This window comes from Ambystoma mexicanum, chromosome 6q, assembly GCF_040938575.1.
Source record: "Ambystoma mexicanum isolate Mex_15411 chromosome 6q, UKY_AmexF1_1, whole genome shotgun sequence".
NCBI classification, from domain to species: Eukaryota; Metazoa; Chordata; class Amphibia; order Caudata; family Ambystomatidae; genus Ambystoma; species Ambystoma mexicanum.
The window spans coordinates 1103730274-1103745960 of NC_090937.1; the positions used below are offsets into that span (position 1 = coordinate 1103730274).

General features: G+C 47.0%; 1 protein-coding gene across 2 annotated transcripts in view; it reads left to right on the forward strand.

Annotated features, from left to right (window-relative positions):
• Positions 1-15687, forward strand: part of LOC138516493 (uveal autoantigen with coiled-coil domains and ankyrin repeats-like) — a 523628-nt gene that overhangs the window by 170731 nt on the left and 337210 nt on the right. For both annotated transcript variants that reach the window (XM_069631668.1, XM_069631667.1), the window contains exon 5: positions 14701-14800. In XM_069631668.1, coding sequence (XP_069487769.1) covers positions 14701-14800 — 100 coding nt within the window. The remainder of the gene's footprint in view (positions 1-14700; positions 14801-15687) is intronic.

Genomic DNA, 15687 nt, shown 5'->3' on the forward strand with positions numbered 1-15687 from the left:
TCCACGATTCAAAGATCGGGGGCCATCGAGGCATACGTGCAACACAAGAACTTGTCACCCGACAATTTTGGTGGCCAGGATTGGCTAAACAAGTCAAACTATACGTGGAATGTTGTCCAGTATGTGCACAGGTAAAGACACCCAGAAGGAAACCACTCGGTCTACTCCAACCCATCGAGACACCGCCCTATCCTTGGCACACCATAGCCACTGATTTCATAGTGGAACTACCACCTTCCGAGGGCTTCACATGCATAATGGTTGTTGTTGACTGTTTTTCCAAGATGGCTCATTTTGTCCCCTTCGCAAAGATTCCCTCTGCGAGTTCCATGGCCCGAGCATTTCTGCACAACATATACCGGTTACACGGACTACCTGATAAGATCATCTCGGACCGTGGTTCCCAGTTCATCTCATCCTTTTGGAAACAGTTGTGTCGTCACCTGGACATACATCGAGCACTTAGTTCTGGCTACCATCCACAGTCCAATGGACAGACGGAGAGGACCAACCAGACGTTGGAACAATATCTGCGTTGTTTTTCCAACGCCTCTCAGACCAACTGGGCATTGCACTTGGACTTAGCTGAGGTGGCTTATAACAACTCGGTCCATTCTGCGACAGGATTAAGCCCCTTTCTTTGTTCCTATGGACTCAGTCCTAGACTTTTTCCGTTTGTTCCTGTACGACCTAGCACGGTTCCTTCTGCTGATCAGCTGATTCTAGAAATCCGAAGACTACATGCTCAGGCGACTGGCACCCTGGTTAAGGCACGTGAGGACATGAAGGTCCAGGCAGACAGGAGGCGTACCCCGGAACCTATATTCTGGGTTGGTGGGAAGGTGTGGCTTTCTTCCAAGAACTTACCTGTTCGCAACCTACCCACGAAACTTGCTCCCCGTTTCCTAGGGCCCTTCCGAATAACTAAACGGATTTCCCCGGTGGCATTCAAACTAGATCTTCCCCCGTCCTGGCGGGTACATCCCGTGTTTCACGTCTCTTTGTTCAAGCCTTATCTGGATGACCCCTATGGGCGCACGGGCTCTCGTCCTGCGGCCATTGAGGTGCAGGGGGTTCCTGAATATGAGGTCCGGGAGATCTGTGATTCTCGTTTCCATCGGGGCCAATTACAGCTCCTGGTGGATTGGGAGGGGTATTCGGCTTGTGACCGCACTTGGGAACCTGTTGGGAATGTCCACGCTCCTCGTTTGGTGCGTGAGTTTTATTTACGCCATCCTTGTAAACCGGGGGCCCCGGGTCTTTCTGGGAGGGAGCATGGTGTTAGGACACTCACCCGGGATCGGGAACGTCCGTGTCCTCGTGGGCGGGGAGATGCTTGGCGGCTGTACCCGCGGTTTCGCCTTGGCCGTGGGCGCCCTTTCCGTGCGCATCACTCATTTGGGGTTTGTGCCCGACCCCGGGCGAGTCGGGGTGTATTCAGGCATACGCGGAAGCAACAGGAACGGGCTTGTGGTTCAAGCCTCGTTTCCGTGAATGCCTGATTCCGCGCATGCGCCGGCTCAGATTGCGGGTCAGCCTCGCTTCCATGCCGAGCCACCATAAAGGCGCTTCCGGATCAGTACTCGCCGCGTCTCAACGCGGTTTGGTCCTGACCTCCCGCTCGCTACTGATTCATTGTCCTTCTTGCTTTCCTTCTGGTTCCTGCCTTCCCTTGTCCTGGTGGTTGGTTCCTTAGGTCTAGGGTCTGGCTTCCCGGGGTTGGGGTTTTGTCCGGTCCTGGTCTGTGCCTCCGGTACCTTCCCTTTCCCTTCCTGCCCATTTCTTCCCCTTGCCTGAATTCTTCTCTGCCCAGTGCTTGGGTGCCAGTGCCTCCAGTGCCTTTTCTGCCTATTCCGCTGTCCGCCTTTGCTGCCCTACCTCAGTCTCGGCTGCCTTCACTCACCATCTTCAGAGGATTCCTGCAGTATCCTAACTACGCACTCAAGCCCGCTGTCTACATCTACCGGCCTTCCCTGTCCAGTGCTCGCACTGTTCTGGCGCCACGTAAATCCAGGGAAGTGTCCATCCGTGGCGCTAGGAATCGGACCCATTTTCAATCCTGTAATCAGGACGGGACCTGGGCCGGTTCTTGGCGTTACTCTGTCATCTTCTTTTCTACAAACAACGTCCTGGCGACCCCGGCACGCAAGCCTACAGGAAACACAGGTACGCAGCGTCCTAGGGACGCACATCTTGACATGTAGTCAAATTTATGCACTCACCGAACCTGAAAATCTCCACTTGAAATCATATCTGGACCAATACCTGGCAAATGGTTTTATCCGCCCGTCCAAATCCCCGGCAGCCTCGTCCCTATTCTTCATACCCAAGAAGGAGGGGGACTTGAGAACGTGCATCGACTACCACGCACTAAACCAGGTAACAGTTAAAAACCGTTATCCTCTACCCCTTATCCCAGAACTGCTGGACCAAGTCAAGGATGCCCAAATTTACACCAAATTGGACCTCAGGGGGGCATACCATCTTATGCGTGTAAAGAAAGTGGACGAATGGAAGACCGCCTTTCGTACTAAGTATGGGCTGTACAACTATCAGGTGATGCCCTTTGGTCTTTGCAACGCTCCTGCCGCATTCCAGTACTTCATGAACGATGTACTATGGGAATTGATCAACGTATGTGCCCATGTTTACATCGACAACATCTTGGTGTACTCCTCTTCTAAACAGGAACATGTCAGGCACATTCACTCTGTCCTTGCAAAACTCTGACAGCACCAGCTATAGGCCAAACTTGAAAAATGCTCCTTCCTTGTCACCGAAGTCGAGTTCCTTGGTTTTGTCCTCACTCCCAGAGGCGTCTGGATGGATATGCACAAAGTAGACGTCATCCTTAGCTGGCCATCACCGTCTTCAGTCAAAGGTGTCCAAAGTATGCTCGGCTTTGCAAACTTTTATCGCCGATTTATCCCGGGTTTCTCCCAGTGCACCCGATCACTTCTTTATTATGAAAAAACAACAAACTGTTCCAATTGACAGAAGAGGCGGAGAAGGCCTTCCAGGAACTCAAGAAAAGATTTACCTCAGCCCCGGTGCTACGACACCCCCGCTCAGATCTCCCATATGTAGTGGAAACAGATGCCTCTAGCATGGCAGTGGGGGCTGTTCTTTCCCAAAGGGCCCCCGAAACAGGCCAGTTACATCCCGTGGCCTTTTGGTCGCGAAAATATACTACACCTGAACTTAACTATGAAATAACAGACAAGGAACTCCTAGCGGCCTTTAAGGCTTGGCGGCATTACCTCCTAGGCACCAGACATACCATCACAGTAATCACCAACCATCGCAACCTACAATACCTCAAGACGGCAAAGGCTCACTCATCCCGTCAACTCCGATGGGCTTTATTCTTCGCAGAAGTTGATTACATAATCACATACCGACCTGGATTCCAGAACGGAAAAGCCGACGCCCTATCCCACATGGGTATTGATGAGAATGCACATTCAGCCCCAGACCCGGTGGCCATTATTTCAGGTGACAAACTACTAGGACTTACAACAACGTTATCTCTGGACGAACTCCAAAAGGAAATTCGGCTCCTAATGAACACCGAGGCTCTACAAGACTGGACCACTCAAGGTGAACATTACACAACAAAGAACCAACTCCCGTATTTCAGAGGACGTTTATATCTACCGAATAAGGCACTACGAGAACAAGTCATTTCTGGTTATCACGACCCCCTGATAGAAGGACATCCAGGAATTGCCAAGACCCTTGGCAAGGTGAAAAGAAATTATTGGTGGCCGACCTGGCAAAAGGACATTATGCAGTTTATTCTGTCATGTGGCATTTGTGCACAGAATAAATCCCAGAAACAAAGACCTGGGGCCCTCTTCAACCCCTGAAAATTCTACCTGCACCTTGGCACACACTCTCCCCCGATTTCATAACAGATCTGCCTCCCTGTCAAGAGTTCAACACTATCCTAGTGGTTGTTGACCTTTTCTCTAAAATGGCCCATTTCATTCCGCTTAAGGGTCTACCAAACGCATCCAGTCTGGCAAAGGTGTTTTTAGAGCAAATCGTACGATTACATGGTTTCCCCTCCATCCTGATTTCTGACCGAGGGAGTCAGTTCATGTCTAACTTCTGGAGGAAGAGTTGTGCAATTGTCCAAATTGATATTCGTCTGTCCACTAGTCACCATCCCCAAACTGATGGCCAAACGGAGCAGATGAATCAGACACTAGAGCAATACCTACGGTGCATGTTACATCAAGTGGAAGAAAGCTGGAAGGATGTGCTGTGGATAGCTGAATATGCCTACAACAACTCACTACACACCAGTACTGGACAGAGTCCATTCTATACCGTATATGGAAGGCACCCACGTACTTCAGAATTAGATACCCCCATGGCCTTGGAAATGCTTGTGGTGAAGACTTTACAAATGCCCATCACTCAAGCCTTCAAAAAGGCAGCAGAACACTTGATCCAAGCCAAAGAAAGACAAAAAAGATTCTGTGATCAACACCGAAGAAAAGCCCCAGACTACCAAGTCGGAGATGAAGTCTAGTTGGCGTCTCGGCACGTGCCCATAAGAGGAACTCTAACATTTCATCCCAGATATCTAGGGCCCTATACCATCAAGGCTATCATAAATCCCATGGCAGTAAAACTAGCTTTACCACCAAATATGCAGATCCATCCGTATTCCACGTGTCACTCTTAAAACCTGTTCAGCATGGAACTCGGGTCAAAATACCACCAAATCCGGTACTGGTTAACGAAGAACCCGAATTTGAAGTCAAGGACATCCTAGATTCTAAACTCACCAGGTCCAAGTTATATTACTTAGTGGACTGGAAGGGATACGGCCCTCAGGACAGGACATGGGAGCCTAGCGAGCACCTCCATGCGCCACGCCTGGTAAGATGATTTCATCGGAACCATCTGACCAAACCAGGGCCAGACCGAGGAAACACCTTGAGAGGGGCCTTAAGGGGGAGTGCTGTCACGATCCATGCCCCTGACCCCCTCAGGTATAACAGCCCCCTGGCAGCAGTGGGGCTAAAACCCTTCACACCGGCCCAAGGGCCTTAAAACTCCATCAGAAACATACATGTAGTCAGTCCTGGCGCCTTTAGCGCCTGGCTCATTATCAGGAATAAAGCAATACCAGTTTTGGACCTTAATCCAACATGGAGGCTTATTACACAACTCAGTTCTTTAGAACCAAGCAATGCGGTCTAGTGTTTTGGGTGTGGCTGGGCTTGGAACTACTTGGCCTAGAACTACTTTACCTAGGCTATTTAAACCACACCCAAACAGCAGAACACGCTTTGCGTTATTCTGCACTCCTGCAGCGTAACGCTCACCGTGTACAGCTCCTGCTCATCTGCTTCTCCGGCGGCCCGATCCTGAAGCCCTAGATCCGGATTCCATTAATAACCTGCAAAGGTAAAGAAACAAGGACAGCATTAATAACAATTCTTACCTGGGCAAGCAGCGAGTCCTGGCAGCACCCTGCGCTTTTCTTATCTCGCCCATCTCCGGGTTTCACTGCAACCTGCAAGGGAGAAGGAACAAGGTCAGCATTAACAAAGCACTTACCTGGGCAAGCAGCGCTACGATCGTTCATCACTCTGGAACATCACCGCAACCTGTACAAAGAAGAGAAGAGAACACAGGTTAGCAATTAACACCAATAAACAGTCCAGCGCTCCGCGCATCAATAACTCACCGTAGTCTTCTCCATCGGCGCGGCAAATCCGAGATCGCAACTATCCCTGTGAAAACAAAAAGAGACATTGTTAGGGAACAGCCTAGTGGAGCAAGACATCGAGAAGACAGAGAAAAGGGAGGGAAAGAAAGAGACAGAATAAAGACGGAAAAGACATTATAACTCACCTGGAAGACAGCAAGCAGAGTCGGAGTCACAGTCGGTCTGGACCCGACATAAGGGCACACGGACCAGTGAAGCAACTAGGTCCACGGAATGCCCGTACCAACCACGTGCCCCTGCACAGAGACGTAGGACAGGGAGTTCAACGCACAAAAACCTTAGGTGAGCAATATCCCCAAGGGAGGGGATTGGACTAGAGGGAGATGGGAGTCCACCCATCACAGAACCAGTAACTTAACTTAACCCTCCATTCTTCTGTTATAGATGCTACCCAAGTCTGGCACATAACCAAGCAGAGAGGGGTCTTGGATAGCGCTTAGACCTCCATCCAGTATCGTGTGGCGCCCCCATGGATACCAGGTGAGCGTAACACAAACATGGTTAAGACATTTATATTACACCAGTAGCACATTTACAAAGGCAATTAAATACCCATCAGACTGATTACAAATATCACTGGCAGGCCAAACTTTGATGATACTATTGGAAAAACCTAGCTTGAAAAGATCCCAGAGGGTGTGTTTTGGATGGGAGGGGTAGGTAGTGGGTGGGAATGGCAATAGGGATTATCATGGACAGTCAATTTTTGGTGTGACAAATCGAAGCAATTCACCCCTTCTCCAGAAGGGTAGAGCCCCTCTTACCTCCTGTGAGGCTAGGGAAGTGATCCTGCTCTGCAACACCCTTTCTAGCGGTCAAGGCAAGTGGGACCTCATCAGGAGAGAGACTCCCCCTTAGGGGACGAGGACTACATTCCTGTGAGGAGCTTCCTACAGTTGTGCACACTGTGGCCTATATGACAGGCTCTAAAATATCAGAATCCTGTAAAGATAAAGACTGTGATGAAGGAACTCCACAGAGATACCATTATCCTCTAAGAAATTAACATGATCCTTTAAATGAACGCATGCAACTCACTGAGACGAGAACGTTAAATAATGGACCCTGTATGGAGATCAGAAAGAGAGGGGAATGCATACATGGCCTAGAGTGGCCCCGCACTGCCACCCGACACGAGAGACCGGACCGCTGAAGCTAAGGCGAAAACACAGTATGAGAGAGCAAGCAGGAGGTTGGTACGAGAGGCTGAGACGCCAAAGCCATGGAGTAGCCCCAATACGAGAAAGGCACAGGGCAGGAGACCAGTATGTGAGGCTGAGACACCAAAGTCACAGCACAGCCCCGACACAAGAAAGCCACAGGGCAGGAGCCCGAGACGAGAGGCTGAGTTGAAAAAGTCCCAGCGCAGCCCCGCCACGAGAGAGGCACAGGGCAGGAATCAGAGATGAGAAATTGAGACACCAGACCCGACACGAACCTCAGTAATGCCAAAGAAGTCAAAGAAAACACAGTTCAAGGCTCAAGAAAAGGTTGCCAAGGAACATGTCTCCCAAAGACGTTTTCCCTTTGTAAGAAAAGGTGTTGGGGAGACCAAAGGGATAATTGCAGATCACTTGTCCCAGTAGAACTTATGAGAGAGACTAATCCTTGAACCAGCTGAACCTACTTTGTTGAAAAAGAGAGAACAAAACAAACTCTTAAATTATCAGGAAAACGGAACTAGAGGTACTAATAATCTAAATGTTAAAGTATTAAAACAAGGAATAATAATACCATGGAGAAGGGGAAACCAATACAATATTTATAGATAGGATTGCAAAAGGAATGGACATTATGAATCAGAAAATATATCAGAGAACCAGCTAAATAAGGAAGTAGGACAAAGCAAGTTGAGTGCTAACTCACCCGGTGTGAAAGGCCACCTGAGTAATAGTATCCTTCTTGGATACACCAGAAGTAGCAAGCAAGAATACAAATCTTGGAAACGAAGTCCTAACGGGGATCCCAACGAGAAGGGACACATACAAAATGTACTTGAAGAGTTACAGCGACTAATCAAAGAAGTCACAAGAGACTATGTGAGAATTTCATATCATTAAAGAAGTCTGCAGATTGGTATTAAAGTATGCTCAAGGAGAAGGTTAGTTCTTATAGTGGTCAGGGCAGCTAGGATAGTTTTTGGACGGCTGACTATATCCTTGTGAACATGCAATACTGACTGACAAGCACCTTAGTTAGAAATATAGGCAGGGACCACCTATAGAGATAGGGAAAGTTCGGCATAAAAATGTGTGAATAATGTCCTCACAGAGTCTGTGTCCTCCTTCTGACTCGTCACAGTGGGTAAATAACCAAATGATGCCCACAAGCTTTGTGTCCCTCCTAAGATGCCATCTCTCTGCTAGCTGTATTCCCATACAATACTTTCAGTTTACAGAGTACCACCTGTAAGCTGAAAGTAATGCATGCACCCCCTAAACGCAAAACTAATTAGCTGTGAGGTGACTGAGCAATTATGGCAGGCCCTCTGGGGCCACAGACCTGGTAGAAGGAGAGCTGGAGATACAGGAGCCACACTGAGAAGTCCTTCATCTGCCAGTGCAGGATGTGGCAGAGCACACTGGGAAACACACACTATTGCTGCGAGGGGTGTTCTGTCAGTGATGCAAGCTTATGAAATCATAGCAGAAGTGCAGCATTCTACCGCATGGGACACTGTGCAACGGGTGTATTGTCAGGGGTGGACTGGAACCAAAAGAGGCCCTGGAAATAATGTTTAACACAGCCCCATATTACACATTTTCAGCAAGCCCAACCCTTATCCCAATGACAACGTTTGGACATAAAATAGGTTACCACACATAAGAGGCCCGGAGTGCAGAGCCCTATGGGCAATCTCCAGAGTTCCCTGTAGGCCAGTCCATCCATGTACATTGTGCCCCATGAACTACGTGGAGAACCAAGTACCAGCATCTTACAACTATACAGGAATGTTATCTGATGGCCTGGAAGGCGCTCATGGCAGTTCACTGAAGTAAAACTGTTTGGAAAGTAGTTTAGCCCACCAGATCATTTTAATAGTGAAGTACAAGGGTTGTACAGTTATGCACTTCACCTTATGTTTTAATAGTTAAAATAAGGTCTAGTAGCTGACAAACAAAATGAATAACATGAAATGGAAACAGTACATATATTTTCCCTGAAAATTGTCTGGGTGAAAAAATAATCAATTAATTAGACTGAACCTGTTGTTGCACATACAAAAAGTATAAACTTATCTACCAAGTATGACAGGTGGCAGACTCTGGACAGGTAGACTTAATCTGAGGGACGTGCACACTACACTGCCCTAAATCATTGGTGGGAATAACAATGAATTGCTCTTGTGAGTGCAAACAATAGGTCCATATTTGGGTTTGCATGATTGCTTGATAGTATCATTAGAAAATGAAATCTTCAGAAAACAGATTTTTCAAGGAAAATCTAGTGAAATTCATGGTACAATATCTCTTGATGAAGAGGCAGAGAGAAAAAACAGGAAATAAATATGTTCTCAAAAAAATGCTGATGCAATTGTACTGACAATGCTATGGTAAATCTGGAGATCATGTATGCTGTCTATGTCCAGAATAATCTTTCTGCCAATACATTCTGTACAAACGATTCACACAGTTCTTTTTACTAGAAAACAATGCACCTGATTGGCAAACATTATCCAAATGTGTGCAGAGTCCCTCTTCCCCAACTTTTCCCAGTTGCAAATATTAGGGCAGTAGTGTGTTCACAGATAAAATTGAGCAATCCCCCTCGTGTCTCTTTGGACAAGGTACAAGGTGTGGAGCAATGCATGAGCAATTCTGACCATTTTCTCAGCATTGCCCTCTAAGGCAAAGACAGTAAAGCACGGATCTAGCTCGAGAGCAGCAGAGCGCTGTACAGAGTGTGGGTAGAAAACATTTGGGCTGCCATCTTTTAACAGTCGCACAGTACTGTGAGGTGTGTGAATCGGTATGTGCGTCTATTGGAATTAGTCCTTGGTAACATGTTGTTGAAAGAGCCATGTTTTGAAAGATTTGCGAAATTGGAGAATTGTGGGGGCATTCCAAGCCCACACCGGGATCAAGTTCCAGAGGCTGGGGGCATGACAAGAGAAGGATTGTTTGTGGGTCCTCTCTTTGCGGACGATTTATGATTGAAGCCGGAGTACGTGCCACCAGATATGATGAGCTTAGTCGCAAGGTGCGCTGGTGTGTTACTCGTGACTGCTTTGTAGATGATACATGCAGTCTTGAACAGTGTCCTAGCTTGAAGTGGAAGCCAATGTAGTTTATGTAGGATGAGTGTATTTCGGTCAAATGCCCATGCTCCTGTAATAAGACGCTCTGCAGCGTGGTGGACTGCTTTTAGGGGAGCCAAGTGAGTAGCTGAGAGCAATGTCAGGAGAGCATTTCCCCCATCGATCTGCAAGACCACAAGGGCCGGCACTACGGTCCTGATGTCCTGCGGCAGGATGAAGGGTTTGGTTTTTCGAAGGGTAGAGATTCTGATACAGGCTATCTGGGCCTTCTTGGTTATTTGTTTCTGGAAGGAAAGGCTGGTGTCAATGTTAAAGCCTAAGGATTTTGGTGAGTCTGAAAGTTTGTGGATCAAATACTTCTAGGTGCATATCATTGATCCATTGTTGGACAAGTTGTTTTTTAGCAGCGGACAGATGAGGACAAATTCAGTCTTGGGTGGGTTTAGTTTGAGGTAGGCAGTTGAGATCCACGACTGGATGATGGCTAGGTAATCACGGAGATGAATGATCTCCAGCGCATATTTACTCTCATGTCCAACTGAGTATCGTCTGTGCATTGGTGGATGGTTATATTGGGATCTTTGAGGGGAGTGCCCAAAGGCCCATGTAAAGGATTGGTGAGAGGATGGAGCCTTGGGGGACTTCTTAGGGGACCTAGAGTCAGTTAGAACACAACAAGTTCATTTAAACAGCCTGGTGGCTGCCTGAGAGGTAGGAGGTAAACCAATTCAGGCCAGTGCCAGAGAATCCCATCCTGTCAGCAAGGAGGGAGAGAAGGATGCAGTGAACGATGGTGTTGAATGCAGCCGAGAGGTCAAGGAGGATGTGGAGGCATGAGTCGCCCTTATCTTTAAATGTGTTGATTCCATTGCATTTATCCTGAGTTGCTGGTACCTTGGGATTGGGTGAGGGTTTGGCAAAATACTTAACTACTTCAAAGAGGGCTTTGCTCCGGTTGGAGGCTGCCACAATGCTGGTGGAGTAGTAAGCAGTTTTGGCCTCAGTAATCAGAATCCTACGGTTTGCAAACAGAGATTTGAGGTTGCTGAGGTCTCCTGAGTCATGGTTTTTGCACCACAGTTTCTGTAGGACTCTGATTAAGCATTTGTTGGAGGCTAGCTCGGGGGTGCACCATGAGACGGATGGTTTGGTCTGAGCCCGTCTGTATTTTAGTGGGGCATGGGTGTCCGCCAGAATCATAGCAGAGTTGCTGAATAATTCTACGAGGCCCATGGCATTCCGTGTGGTAGGGAAGTCTACAAAGTTTGCTTCCAGGCCATTGACCAGGAAGGTTTTGAATGAGTGATGTTGAGTGAGGGGGCTTTATGCCTGACCTTTGTGAGCCATAGTTGAGTGCATGACCGAGAATGGAATGGCGGCATGGTCAAAGCAGCCAAGTGGGATATGGTCTGCACAGGTGAAGCAGGGGGATGATGTGAAGACTTAAGTCAAGGGTGTTGCCGTTGTTGTGCGTGGGGGAGAGCACAATGTGCCTAAGGTCCTTGGAAGCTGTCAGTGCGAAAAGCCTGCTTCGAGTGTGGTTGTCCACCTGTGACTTTGTGACGTTAAAATCACTAAGAAAGACATTACTAGAATGTGCTAATTTGGCAGTGGAGAGTACGTTGGAGATGTCTCTAATGAAAGAGTCACTTCCCGGGTTGTCTTCTGGGTGGTGCTGTCGCATTTGTCACTTGGCTCAAATGACTTATTCTACTTTCACATTTTCAGGTAGGTGTTTTTTTTAAAGCTGTTTTAAATTCATCAAAACGTTTCTGGTGTTTGCTACACATGCCTCAATCCTCCAACTACAAACCTGTCCAATTATACTGTACTGATGATCCCTAGTGCAGGTGAAACTGGTATGCAGTTGTCTGCAGCTTTGAGAACTGTCTATCTTGGGTTGAAGAAGCTGTGTATAAACTAGCAGTAACCTAGAAGACAAACAACTATTGGGTGGAGCTAAAGCCTTGTATTTGGGCTAATCTGCATAACCACAATGCTTTACTCACATGGCATTGAACTGGAGGTGAACGTCCAGTGATGGCTACTTATTGGCCTGTGTGACTTGGACAAATGGCTTCTTACTCAGGGATTTATTTTTTAAAAAGAAAGTCAAACAGCAGTGGAATGAATACCCTGGCATTTCACAGGGACCATCACTGTGAAATGCCTGGTTCCAACACTAATGTGTGTACTGGCCCATGCAAAATGTACCACAGCTGTTCATTTTTAAAAATTGGGTATCTAAAAAGAATGCACTTTGGGTGATATTTTTAGATGCCTACTACTTAGGGAATTGGATCTTAAATGGAGTGTTTTGGGATTGAACATTAAATCAGGGTGCACGCAGAGAAAGAGCATTCAGGTCTAAGCAGGCACCAACATGGGGGGAACCCGAGTCTCACTGGACTTTAAGGGCTAAGCCCAACCACACACTTGGAAGTCCAGTTAATGACAGGTTTGATAGATGGATAGCATGTAATGAGGCGCTTGGTATGCCCTTGCTAGCAGGATACATTGCTTCAACTGCTCTAATGAAGTATAAGGGCTGGATTAGACAAGCACGAGGCTAGTACGCATAGTGTGCCAGGCACAGCCAGGAATGTACATGCTGTTAAATTAAGCTAAGCTGCTCCTGAGCGTGCACACACACCTTGCACATCAGCAACTTAAGAAAATCTTCTCCTGAGCATAAAGGGCCTGCGCATGTTTTTAGTACACTTTCAAAAACATACACCATTAAAAAATATGTCAGCCCTTCTTATGGTTGCGGATATTATATGCCACAGGAGTTCAGGAGGAGATTAAACTGCATGAGCAATTAAATGAAATGATAGGTTATTTATAACGCATTTAATACCCAGAGGTTTTTAAGCTCAGACCCGGTGTTCGGACCTCCTGTGTTGCACTGTCAACTTGCTTCCAAGGCGAGCATGTTGCCGCTGAGCTATCCTCCCGAGCAGTCACACTTCCCCTCTCTGACGAGACCACCACCAAGTCACAAGAGTTCCCACCACACAAACACATCAACTGGCCTTCAAAAATAACGTTTTTCTTAAAATCAATCTTATTTGGTTTACATTGCATATGTACATGATTTGATTCTCTTATTAATTGGCAGCAATTATGCCTGAGCAATGTCTTCACTTTTTATGGTGTGTCTGGGGGGTTTGATCACCCCCTTTATCTATCGCAATGGTGGCTTCAGCTTTATTTATTAACTAAAACAGTGTGCCAAAGCATTGCAAATGTGCACACTGGCAGACCTGGTGCTAGTCAACCACAGTTTGATCCGCCAGCAAGTGTTCACCGTTGTGCTCTTCTAGTGTGGGCTCAGCTTCATGGAAGTCATTACAGTGACTGACCATTACTAGCATAGAACATGGCCACACCTTCAGGAGGTCATTGACAGTGACAATTACTGACATAGGGTGTGGCTGCAGCTTCGTGCAGTTAAGTTACAGTGACCATTACTGACGTAGGTTGTGGCTGCAGCTTCGTGGAAGTAAGTTACAGTGACCATTACTGGCATAGATGGTTTAGATTACTAGCATGGCGAGCTTGTGGCTGCAGCTTCAATAAAGGGATTTACACTGACTATTAATGGCTTACAAAGAATGTAGCAGCAGCTTTGTTGTGTGATTTACAGTGACCATTACTGGCATATATAAATTGTGGCCGAAGCTTCATGAAAGTGATTTACACTGCAATGTTGGCATATGCTTTGGACAGAGGCATGATGAAAATGTTAAAAAGTGTTCCTGTGAACTGTTGGTGACATGCCATTCACTTGATTATTTCATGTGTGATCCTAAAGAATCAATTGAAAATTGTATGGCTTTTCACACAATGGGCCTCATTACAAGTTTGGTGGTAGCCTTGCCGGACCCGGTAATTGCCCATTTGCGGGTGCCGGAAAAAGATGCTCCCCATTCGGCTGAATGGGAATGAGGAAGTTGGATGCACCGTTGCATCCGACTTGCTGTGCTTGCGGGTGCCTTTCTGCCCGCCAGATCCGACCTGGCGGGCAGAAAGGCACCCGCTAGCACAACTCGTAGTTTGCCGGTCTGGGAACTATGGCACCATAGTACCCAGACCGGCAAACTAATGAGGCCCAATGTTTCTTAAACGCTATGATTCATAGGGCCTGATTCAGAGAGAGGATTCCAATTTGATTGCACCCTTGTAAAATTGCTTCTGTGAATCAGGCCCTAAATGCACTACTTGAACACATTTTTTAAAACATGTTCTCGCTGCAAGAACCCTCCCTCCCCCAAACTCTCCCACATTATGTTTGGCTCCCTCACTTGGTCGTTCATACTAATTGGGCAAAGTTAATGCCTCGCCACTAAACATATTGACTTGCCACAAAGGGACCTTGAATAAAGCCCCCTCAGAAGGCACACTCCCCGCTCCCCCACCACCACCGGCACCAAAAGCTGCACCCGCTACTGATCGCCTGATGTCTTTATCAGAGATATATTGGTGGTTCAGATGGTAAGTTTCATAATTGTTTAAATCAGCCCTTGCTTGTATCGTAATTGAAACAATAAATGCACAGCCCTGGCAGTTGCCAGCCCGCAAATGTTACAGATTTTACTGCGTAATGAGGTTGGCTTCAAAGAACATGAGCTAACGGTGATTGTGCCTGCATGAATATTCACAGCGTAAATCTCTCTTGCTCTTGTTACAGTGTCTCCGAGACCTTTGGGCAGTGAAGCCACGCTGCACAGCCGGATCGCTTCCACCAGGGCGCATCTGCCTGACTTGGAGTCAAGAGTTCAGAGCCTCAGGTTGGTTCACTCTTCAGCCTCTGGATTTCTGACAGTTTCATTGCAGTGGCTTAATATTAAAAGAGTGCCCTGTGCCTAGACGCCTCCAGCAGGCTGACAGTGTATTTACAGTATGCCTTTTAAGATTCTGTTGAATTTATGAAGAACTTGACCACAGAGACAGTGACGAAATGGAACATTTTATTTTTAATCTCATTGAAGTCGAAGTCCATTTTTAGCTCTGCAGAGACACAGCTGGCCTGCATTAAATAACTTCTTGGAGCAAAATCTTTAACTATTCTCTCCTCTCCCTAATAATCTAAAGTTATGCACTATCATCCAGAAGCCTGTTATCTAGAGGCGAGTGAGGGCTATTGGTAGTGGGAAGATTGTGTGTACATGCAAGCATCCTGGACATCATAATTACATGCAGCATTCTTGAGCTATGAAGGGTACAACTACTAACAACACAGACACTCAATTACCATCTATCAGACATACAGACAGAACTAATCAAATTGAAGTATCGAAATCACACAACCCAGTGCATCTGAAGGCGTAAAGGGAGAGGACTGCAAGCCAGGCCAACTTCTCAGTTCTTCTCTATGCATCACCTGCACCTCAACGTGAGATCACCCACCACCTCCCGCGAGATCCGTTACTGCATGCCACTGTCGTGCAATATCTTTAATAATGTCCAGGATTCTAGCCATACACACACACACACACACACACACACACAGGACACCTGAGCAAGGAAGATGTGACCCACCTATGAAGTATTGTATAACGCACCTCTGCACACAGAGTCACATTTCACATGGCCTGCCTTTTTCCACTTGCTCCTGAGCCACACTGAAAAGCACACTAGAGGGTACAATTTCTGCCACCCTGAAAACCACCACTAC